At 43.1% G+C, this 11,546-nt stretch overlaps 1 protein-coding gene across 1 annotated transcript in view; it reads left to right on the top strand.

Moving 5' to 3' along the window:
- The window catches only part of CEP89 (centrosomal protein 89kDa), a 90,099-nt gene extending 79,043 nt beyond the window's left edge, over positions 1–11,056 (top strand). Inside the window, exons 18-19 of the mRNA XM_006867387.1 lie at positions 3,733–3,902; positions 10,816–11,056. Coding sequence (XP_006867449.1) covers positions 3,733–3,902; positions 10,816–11,056 — 411 coding nt within the window. The remainder of the gene's footprint in view (positions 1–3,732; positions 3,903–10,815) is intronic.
- Positions 11,057–11,546: the final 490 nt, after the last annotated feature.

Raw genomic sequence — 11,546 nt, 5'->3', positions numbered from 1 at the left:
AAGAGCAAAGATGTCAGCTTGAGGACTAAGGTGCACCTGACTCAAGCCATGGTATTTTCAATAACCTCATATGCATGTGAAAGCTGGACAGTGAATAAGGAAGACCGTAGAAGAATTGATACTTTTGAGTTAGGGTGTTAGAGGAGAATACTGAAAGTGCCATGGCTGCCAAAAGAACCAATAGATCCCTTTTGGAAGAAGTGCAGCCAGAGTGTTCCTTGGAGGCCAAAATGGCCAAACTTCGTCTCTCATACTTGGGACATACTGTCAGGAGGGACCAGTCGTTGGAGAAGGGTATCATGTTTGGTAAGGTGGAGGGTCAGAGAAAAAGAGGAAGACCCCCAGCAAGATGGATTGGGCAAGTGGCAGCATTGATGGACTCAAGTGTGGCAACAGTAGGTTGGCCCAGGATTGGGCGGTGTTTCATTCTGCTGTGCATAAGGTTGCTATGAGTCAGTACTGACTCAGCACCTTACAACAACAACAAGGATAAGAACTGAACAGCTAACAGTAAGGTATGAGAACCATAAAGCTGTCTTCTATACAGCCTGTCTAAATTTACAGCCTCGTAAACCCGACATAAGATTACTATGAGTCAGAATCAACTCGATGGCAATGTGTTTTGACTGTGGTATCCTACTCATAGTCTTTTTTTTTTTAATTTTTTATTGTGAGGTTTACATGAGAGAACATCAGTTTTACATTCATCCTATTGTATTTCATTTCATTGCAATGATTACAATCCCCTCCATGCATCATCAGATAGCCAAAGGGTACACCCCACAGGCCCGGCCCCCGGCCGTCAGCACACAGCCCTTCTCCCTCCCTGAGTTCAATGTCACTGCCTCTCTGGGTGGGGTTCCGCTCTGTGCTCTCTTCTCAGTTAATGGTCCCAGGGACCTAGGCTCTTGGGCTTCAAAATCAATAACTCCCCTCCTTTTGTCAAAAAACATCTGTATTTCTGACCCTCACAGTCAGTCCTGATCCCACCCATAGTCTTTTGTTGCTTTATTCAGATCACACCATGTGGAACCACTATATAACTGCCAATTCATTAAGAATCATAGCCTAGCCCAGCTGACATGTATTTTGGAGATACAGCTCACTTCATGATACTGTAGCTCATGGAAGGACAGTCAGCATGCGTCTTAGAAACGAGGGTGGCAGACCTTCATCTCGTGTAGTTTGGACTGTTCCCTGTAGGAGAACATCATGCTTGGTGGAGGGCCAACAAGACAAAAAAGGACCACCTCAACCAGGTGGATTTTCACAGGGGCTACAACCATGGGCTTAAACATTGCAAGGATTTTGAGGTTGGTGCAGGACTGGACAGTGTTTGGTTCTGTTGTACATTGAGCCTCTATGAGTCAGAACTGACTTGACAATATCTAACAGTAAAGTAACAGTAAGGAGTAAAACCACCTGCCCATCGAGTTGACTCGGATTCATGTCTCAGGATGGCACAAATGGATGCACTCAGCTGATAACAAAAAGGCGAGGGGTTTGAATCTACCCAGAGGTGCCTTGGAAGAAAGTCCTGGCAATCAAATTCCAAAAAACCAGCTGTTGAAAACCTATGGAGTACAGACACACATAGGGTCACCATGAGTGGGAATTGACTTCACGCATTTGGAGAAAAAAATTAGTAATAATAATCAATGTCTCTTGGTCCAAGACAGATTAGGAGCTTAAAACATAAGCAACAACAACAAAAAAACCCATAAGTAACAGTATCAAAGGTCTAACAATATAATCAATAAGGTATATTTTATGTGTAGATACAGAATGGTATGTGTGGTGGCTGTGTGCCGTGAAGTCAATTCCGACTCACAGCGAACCTGTACAGGGTTTCCGAGGCTGTAAATCTTTACGGGAGCAGAAAGCCTCATCTTTCTCCCGTGGAACTGCTGGTAGTTTCGAACTGCTGACCTTGCGGTTCGCAGCCCAATTCGTAACCACTATGCTAGATACAGAATAGCCACAAAAAATTTGTTGTAAATTGGTCATAAAGAAATTTTCAATAAATCCCTAAGGTAGAATCATGCAGATTTTTTTATCATAAATATGAAAACCAGAAGTTAATTGTGAGAAATCAGAGCATAAACAGGTTCTTTTCCCAGTTGTTGTTAAGTGTTGTCAGATTGGTTCCAGCCCATAGAGTCCCTGTATAGAGTTTCCAAGCAGCAGCTGGTAGATTTGAACCACCAACATTCCAGTTAGAAGTCCAGTGCTTATCCTACAGTACCACACCAGGACTCCATTTCTTCCACCTGGAAATGTGAAAATTTTATACCAAACAATGGCAAGATGGAATATAATACTGAATTTCAGAATTTCTAAAAAATGAAAAATATTACCTATGAGAATATTTATAACAACAGTTTTAGGCGTGCTCAGAGGGAAATATTTAAATGCTTAAATACTTTTATTCATGAAAATGAAAGAAGAGAAATAAATGAATTAGGCTTTTAATCTCCATCTGTTTGACCATGGAGAATGAAAAACTTTATTGAGGTCTTGTATACAGGCTTCTCTGGTCAGTTTAAAACATCACCTGACACGTGTTAGACTTAGTTTGTAAGCTACAAGCTGACCAATAGATAAAAATGGTCCTGGGGAAAAATGCAAAAGCAGAGAGCATTCTGTTTGTTCTGAGATGCTGTTGGTGTTGCTAACTTCCATCGAGTTGGTTCTGACCCGTAGCACCCCTGTATGGATTCTGAGGAGCAGTTGGTGAGCTTGAACCTCTGACCTTGCAGTTCAAACTGACTGCAGTTCAGCGTATTGACCCACAGTGCCACACCAGAATTCTGCGATGGTCCTAGTTTGGTTTTATTTTGTTAGAAGCTTTTTTTTTTTTTTTTTTACATCATTATACAAACTAGACATTTAGATTGATTGCAGCCCAAACTTTTATAATGACTTTTATGATCCAAAATGGTTCTCCCAGATGTACTTGACTTCCTGGGTTCTGACAATCCAAGCTGTGGGTATGAAAAAAGAAGAAGAAGCAAGCTGGCTGTTATTAGGTCGATTCCGGGTCATGATGAAGCCATGTGTTGCAGAGCAGAGCTGCGCCTTAGGGTGTTCAAGGCTGTGACTTTTCAGAGCAGACCACCAGGCCTTTCTTCTGAGATACCTCTGGGTGGGTTTTTACTGCCAACCTCTTGGGTAGTAGGTTAGCAGCCAATCACTTAGCCACTTGTATCACCAGGGCCATCAAGGTGGTTGAGTGCCTTGGAGTAGGTCCCAACTCCTACTGTATAGGGTGTCCTCACCTGTAAATGTTTGTTGTTATGTGCCATCAAGTCGGTTCTGATTCATAAAGACCCTGTGTAGGGTTTCCTGTGTAGGAGCAGTTGGTGAGTTTGAACCGCTGACCTTGTGATTCAAACTGACCTGCGGTCCAGTGCTTTATCTCACAGTGCCACACCATGACTGTAAATCTTTACAGGAGCAGAAAGTCTTATCTCTCTCCAGGGCTCCTAAGGTGGTGGTAAGTGCCGTAGAGGGGGTTCCAACTCATAGCAACCCTGTATAGGGCTTCCGTGGAGTGACTAGTGAGCTTGAACCGCCAGCGTTGTGGTTCAAACCGACTGACCTGCAGTCCAGCACATTAACCCACAGCGAGTAAAAATGGAAGGGGTGGTGGGAGGTTGGGGCTGCGGCTGCGTCACCAGCCGAGGCTACGAGCAGCGTCTCCTCTCTCTCTCTCAATACCCTCTTCCCCAGGGCTACAAGCAGCAGGCGGCACTGAAGCTGGGTGACATGAGTCACCGTCTGATGGAGCAGCAGAAAGACTTCGCTGGCAGGACAGCCCAGTGCCAGCAGGAGATGAGGCACCTCCGCCGCATGCTGCAGGACAAGCAGGAAGTCCTGGACGAGGCTTTGCAGCAAAACAGGTCTGAGCCAGGCCAACAGTAACATCTAAGCTGTCCCAGTGCTCTATCCTGACTGCTAGAGGTCTGTTGGGTTTCCCTGACTCCTTCTTTATTTGTTTGTTTATCCAGGTTTGATTTTCACTTTCTATGTATTGTTTCCATGTTGAACTTCTTAAACAATTCAGTCCTCCAATTGTCTTCCCCTTTGCCAGCTCTCTGATTGATTTATTTTATTCATTTTTCTTGGAGATTTTATTCAATTTCCATTACATGCTTTTTATTTATGCTGTTATTTTTTTATTTCCAAGACTTCTGTGTTTAACTCATTGTCATTCTTTTTCTATAAGACCCTAATGACACAATCATAGGCACAGCGTCTTCTCTGTGGACAGATGGTGTTATATCCGTTACATCTTTATTCTTTAAACATATGCTAGAGGAAGCATTGTTAGGGTACGATGGCACAACTGTAGGACAACTGTAGGACTGTGTGTTGCATGTTGTTACCATGAAGGACCATGAAGGCAAAGGCACCCAGAACCTCCATACAGTGTTTCTTGCAATTTTGTGTGAGTTCAGTTATCTCAAAATAAAAATGTTAATAGAAAAATTAACCAGACAAAAGGAGGCTCGTGTAGATAAATGATAGACCACCATGCTCTAAAATATTTTTGAAGCCTCACTAGGCGGTACATTAGTATGATTCCAGTTACTTACATGAAATCACTACTAAAGTGTTGTCAAGATGAAAGTAATAGTAATAAACCCAAACCCACATGGAGTGGCTTTATTAGTACAGATATATAGATTAAATGGCGGTGGTGGTGGTGTGCTGTGGGGTCGGTTCCGACACGTAGCGACCCTGTATAGATAGGGTTTCTGAGGCTGTAAATCTTTATGGGAGCAGAAAGCCTCATCTTTCACCAATGGAAAATTTTGAACTGCTGAGACCTTGAGATTAACAGCCCGACTCATAGCCACTAAGCTACCAGAGCTCCTCATAGATTAAATAAGATCCTTATGTTTGATATCATCAGAATGCAGCTGTCTCTGTTTTCCATCAATCAGTTGCTTCTTCATGCAAGGTGAAACACATTCTTTTTAACTTCTTTAAACCAACAGCCATGTCATCTGTAATATGCAACATTGAAATCTCCCCACTAGGAACAAGACAAGAAGGCTTATCATTGTCTTCTGTCAGCTGTTCATCAGGAGGAAAATGAGGCTTTCTGCACCTGTAAAGATTTACAGCCTTGGAAACCCTGTATAGGGTCACTATGAGTTGGAACTGACTCCACGGCACATAACCACCATCACTTCTGTCCATCACTGTGTGGAGTCCTGGTGTGGTGCTGCGGGGTAATGCACTGGACCACAAGGTCTGTTTGAACCACAAGGTTGACAGTTCAAACCCACCAACTGCTTCTCTTAAACGCTGTAGGTTGGAACTGACTCCACAGCACTTAACAACAACAACATTCAGCATTGTACCAGCGGTCCTAACCAGTAATAAAGAGAAAACGAAAGCAAAAATTAGAATGAACAAAAGCTGTTAAGAGCTGGAATCATACGTGATTTTTTAGATGGTATAATTTTATCAGTAGATACACCATCTAATTTAATAAGTAATGCTAGCAAGTTGCTATATAAAAATTTAATTATAATTTGTATAACATCAGTAAACTATTTGAAGATCAAACAAAGCCATTGAAGAGAACATTAAAAGGTCAGTAGTGAAACAGATGTTTATCTAACATGACATCAGGTGTCACAAACATTTGTTAACCACCATAATTACTTTGTTAAAAGTTGGAGTACTAGAAAACTTCTTGACAGATGAGAGTGCTGGAATTGCACCACTGCCCTTGTTGCTAGCAGTCCAGTGCTTGCTTATCCTACAGCACCACACCAGGACTCCGCCTGTCTATTCTTATTAGATAGGGTGAAAGTGGAAAACAGAAATCTGTTTTATATATCATTACTTCAGCCTCAGAAATTAAATGGTATTAGTTTTTTGTTGTTTTTTGCATAGTTATTGTTTATGTTGACGCATCCCTGCATTTCTAACATCAATCCCACTTGTTCATCTCTGTGTCTCTGATCTGCATTCTGGGGAATTTCTCTTTCAGTGTTCCTGCTCACTGACTCTCTCTTCAGATCTGTTCAATCTGTTACCTAGCCAATAACTTTTTTTTTTTTTTTACTTTTTAATTTTGAATTGAGTGAAGATTTACACAGACAAGATCAGCAGTTTTACATTCAACAAATCATACACTTTGTTTCATCTCAGTGATTCCAATCCCCTTCCTGCAACAACAGCTATCCAGCTTCCTCCCTCTGCTTCCTAATTCCATTCCACCCACCTTCCCATCCCTTCTCAATTTACGTAATACTGTCCTTAGGTCCGTGCTGCCCTTCGATCTTGAATGACTGACCATTTCCTGGTAGGCATTGCTTACTAGTGTTGTCCCTCCTATGGACCTATCATTTCACTGACTGAAAATCCCAAGGGTGAGCTTTTGTCCAGACCTAAAGGGTGATACAGGACCATAATCTCAAATTCCTCAAGTCTCTTTCTGACCAGTAAGCCCAGTCTTTTTTATTATTATTAATAATTTTGAATTTTGTTCCACATTTTCTTCCACTGGGACTTTCTAGTGTGCTTCCTTTCAGAGCCATCAGTAGTGATAACCAAGTCCTATCTATTTCTTCTGGTCTCAGAGTCTTGGAGACTGATGATGTTGATGTGTTCCATTAGTCCATTGGACCAACAGATCCTAAACAGCCTCACTTGTCAGCATTCTTTTTCCTTCCGCACATGGAGAGACCAGCTTTTAAGATCCCAGGCGCTACGCACCAAAGTAGGATGCAGAACATGGTCCACCATTTGGCCATAGTGTCTCCTGAGACTTTGGTCCTGTGCCCCCAGACCCAGCAACTCATTGTCTTAAGATGTTTGGTAATATCTAAGAAGTTCTCATCATTTTGCCCACTGTATGCTCCACCACATTCATAGTTGTGGTTGCAGAATAGGTAAATACCCATGTACAAGTAGCTTCTTTCTAACTCTTGTATATGTGTGGGTATACTCCCACATCCATCAGCCTGTTGTTCCACGGTTGTGTATATAACACTGTTTACCTCTCTCCCCTTCAACCCTTGCATACCTCCCTGTGTCTTCACCTTTCTGTGTCAGCCTCCCTCTTCCTGTATACTGGCCTCCTCATCACCTGAGTTAACATGTGTCTACCCTCCAGCCAGGGAATCGCTCTCCCTGCCCTTCTACCCCAGGTAACCATCAAAGAATCTTTCTTTCAGTATGAGAACCTTTTCTTGAGTTCTTACAATAGTTATGTACTGTCTAGTTGGTTCTGACATAGCGACCCTGTGTAGGGTTTCCAAGCTTGTAAATCTTGGAGGGAACAGAAAGCCTCATCTTGCTCCTGAGGAGCAGATAGATGGTGGGCTCGAACCACAGACTTTGTGGTTTGCAGTCTGTTGTTTATCATCTGCATTCCCCTTACAATAGCGGTCTCATACAGTATTTGTCCTTTTGTAATGAACTATTTTCACTCAGCATGTCTCCCATGTTTATTCACGTTATGAGGTGTTTCACAGACTTACTGTTAAATTCTTCAGCGTTACATAGTATTCCATTGTGTGTATGTACAAAGTTTGTTTATCCATCCTTCCACTGATGGGCATTTAGGCTGCCTCTGTCTTTTTCCTGTTGTGAATTGTGCTACAGTGACCCTCAGTGTGGGTATTATCTGTCTACTCGTGCCCCGGCTCATGTGGGGTTAGTGGGTCATATGGTATTTCTAATTCCAACTTTCTAAGGATGTGTCATACCATTTTCCAGAGTGGTCGAACCATCTTACAGTCCCACCAGCAATGTAGGAGGATCCCAGTCTCTCTACCCCCTCTCCAGAATTTGTTGTTTTCTGTTTCGTTGAACTTTGCTATTAATCCTAGACATCAATATTTACAGCCTTGAAAACCCTATACAAGGGTTGCTATGAGTTGGAAGCAATTTGATGGCATCCAACCACCACCACCACCATGGGGTTTCCGAAGCTGTACATCTTTATGGGAGCAAAAATGCTCATCTTTCTCCCGTGGAGCAAGTGGTAGATTTGAACTATTGACCTCGCAGTTAGCAACCCAGCTCATAATCCACTATGCTACCAGGGCTTCTAATGTATTTTTTTTTTTATTGTTGTTATGTGCCGTTGAGTTGGTTCCAACCCATAGCGACCCTGCATAGGGTTTCTGAGAGGCAACTGGGTGAGCTTGAACTGCCAACCTTGTGATTCAAACCGACTTTGCAGTCAAGCACATTAACCCAAGCATAGCGCCACAATGGTAGTGATTTTTAAAATATTTAAAAGATTAAAAGAAAAATAGAATGCCATCGTTTCACAGCGCCTCTTTAATAGCATCTGTTTTTATGGTGTTAAAACACTGACCTTGCAGTTAGCAACCCAACACCTAAACAGCACCCACCCACCCCCACCACCCTGGGCGCCTTAGCTTCTGCTGAGTCCAGTGTGCTATTTAACCCATCCATTACATTTTTTCCTCTGACTCAACAGTGTGTTTTTACTCTTGGTTCACTTTAGGCAGGACTTAGCATTCCTGATTGTGAGGAGTAGTGTAGATTCAGACTCTGTGATACACTCAGCTGGCATGTGGCCTAGGCTGCTCTTCTCTGTTGTATAAGCACCATTTCCCATTCCCCAAAGACACCTGCCCTGTACCCTAACTCGCCCTGATGTCTGGCCCATCAGCCCATGTAGATGGGCACCTTCCAAAAGTCTCAGATTGTTGGCAGGTCAGTTAATGCAGGCTAAGGGGACATGGGAGAGGGCCTCCAGGCTCCGTGCTGACCGGGTACCTGCAGCCAGGCCATTGTACAGGAGCGTCTGACTGGCTGGGGTCCACACCCAATTATTGGTCTTATTATCAAGTAACATGAAAACAAAGACTATGAGCTTTCTTACCAAAAAAACAGACAAGACAGAAGATAGAGGAAGTAAGAAATAGTTTTGCAACTGTGCCTTTGTATTATTATTTATTTAATATCCAGCAAACTTTGATATTCCACTTAATTCAGAATGTTTTTGCTTCAGAACTCAAGCACAGCTCTGTACTAGAATGCTAAATATTCTTTCCTTGGGGTTTTTGCTAATTTCAGTATCTTGTTGTTGTTAGGTGCCATCGAGTCGGTACCAACTCATAGGAACCCTATGTACAACAGAACGAAACACTGCCGGGTCCTGGGCCTACCTCACTATTGTTGCTACGCCTGAGCCTATCGCTGCCACCACTGTGCCAATCCATCTCTTTGGGGGGCTTCCTCTTTTTCTGTGACCCTCAACTTTACAAAACATGATAGCCTTCTCCAGTGACTGGTCCCTCCTGACAATATGTCCAAAGTATGAGAGACGAAGTTTGGCCATCCTGGCCTCCAAGGAGCACTCTGGCTGCACTTCTTCCAACACAGATCTGTTGGTTCTTCTGGCAGTCCATGGTACTTTCAATATTCTCCTCCAACACCATAACTCAAATGCACCAATTCTTCTACGATCTTGCTTATTCACTGTCCAACTTTCACAGGCATATGAGGTTATTGAAAATACCATGGCTTGGGTCAGATGCACCCTAGTCCTCAAGCTGACATCTCTGCTGTTGAACAGTTTAAAGAGGTCTTGTGCAGCAGATTTGTCCAGTGCAGGACGTCATTTGATTTCTTGACTTCCAATGAATGTTGATGGCTGATCCGAGCAAAATTAAGTCTTTGATAACTTCAATCTTTTCTCCATTTATATGGATGTTGTTTATTGGTCCGATAGTGAGGATTTGTGTTTTCTTTATATTGAAATGCAATATAAAGTAATGCAGTGTTATAAGTCCTCTTTGCTTTCAGTGAGCAAGGTTGTATCATCTGCATATCGCAGATTGTTAATGAGTCTTCCTCCAATCCTGATTCCACATTTTTCTTCATATAATCCAGCTTGTTGGATTATTGACTCAGCATACAGATTGAATAAACATGAAAGAATATAACCCTGGCATACACCTTTCCTAATTTTAAACCATTCACTGTTCCCTTGTTCTGTTCGAACAACTGCCTCTTGGCAGTTCCTCAAGAGCACAATTAAGTGTTCCTGAGTACTCATACTTAACAATGCTGTCTGTAGCTTGTCATGATCCACATAATCGAAAGCCTTTGAGTAGTCAATAAAGCACAGGTAAACATCATTCTGGTATTCTATGCTTTCAACCAAGATCCACCTGACATTAGCAATAATATTCCTTGTTCCACGGCCTCTTCTGCGTCCTCCTTGAACCTCTGGAAAGTTCTCTGTCAATGTATGCTTGCAGCCGTTTCTGTATTACCTTTAGTAAAACTTGCCTCGCGTGGGATAGCAGTGATATTGTCCAATGATTTCCGCATTCCGTTGGGTCACCTCTCTTTGGAATAGGCACAAATACAGATCTCTTCCAGTCAGTTGGCCAGGTCTTCCAAATTTCTTGGCAGAGATGAATGAGTGCCTCCTGTGCTACATCAGTTTGTTGAAAGCTTTCAATTTGTGTTCCATCCATTCCTGGTGCCTTGTTCTTTGCCAATTCCTTCAATGCACCTTGGACTTCTTCCTTCAGGTTCATTGGCTCTTGATCATATGTTGCCTCTTGAAATGGTTGAACATCAACCATTTCTTTTTGGTACAGTGACTTTGTACTTCTTCCATCTTCTTTTGAGGTTTTCTGTATCATCCAGTATTTTGCCCATAAGATCCTTTACTACTGCAAGTCGAGGTTTGAAGTTTTTCTTCCGTTCCCTCAGCCTGAGACTCTTCTCTGCTCTGATAAATAGTTTTTAAATTGTGCTACTTCTTACTTTTCCTTTGCTTTGTTGATTTCCTCTCAGAGAAATGGAAGGGGAGCTTGAAGTTGTTTGGGAATCTACCTCCAAGGAAAACCGAAGAATCCGAGAGCTGCTTCAGGCCACACTGGAGAGAACCGACCTCTGGGACCACAGCAGAGCGGACAAGGACCCCTGTCTGGACGGTGTCCCACAGGAAGACGTGCTGGATGGTTACAGCTTCAGCCGACTTGACGGGAAGCCCCCTCCAAACGCCAGCCAGACTCTGCGGGAGCCGCTGGGTTAGGCCACCTTACACAAGAGCAAGGAGGGCAGCTTAGCTTCTCCCACCCAAAGTGAGCACCCAGTGTGTGAATGGGGGATCGCAAAACCCCGCTTCGTACTGCAACGTTTTGTCCTGCGGAGCCAAGAAGAAATAAACTATTTGTAGTTTATTTAGTAGCCAGTTTTTACATTTTTGCTTTGTTTTTAATATACTGCTGAAAATATATCCTAGACGCTATTCATCCTGTGGTCTGGTTGCCACAGAACTGGACCTGGGAGGCCCAATGAGCTGTTGTTGCACTGGGTCCCACGGGAGGGAGAGAGTGCGTATGACTAGTCAGGCGAGCCGGTTGATGCGAGCGGCAGTGATGGTATCCGGGACTCCGCACTGAGTTTTCTTGTTTCGGACTCGTTCTACAGCTCCTTCCTTCAGCCCTTCTCTATCCTTCCAGAAAGGTAACAGATTCTGGGACCACATAGCACCCCTTTTGCCTCTCTCAGAGCCCTGCACT

This window comes from Chrysochloris asiatica, unplaced genomic scaffold (assembly GCF_000296735.1).
Source record: "Chrysochloris asiatica unplaced genomic scaffold, ChrAsi1.0 scaffold00104, whole genome shotgun sequence".
NCBI classification, from domain to species: Eukaryota; Metazoa; Chordata; class Mammalia; order Afrosoricida; family Chrysochloridae; genus Chrysochloris; species Chrysochloris asiatica.
This window is presented reverse-complemented; position numbering and strand designations above follow the sequence as displayed.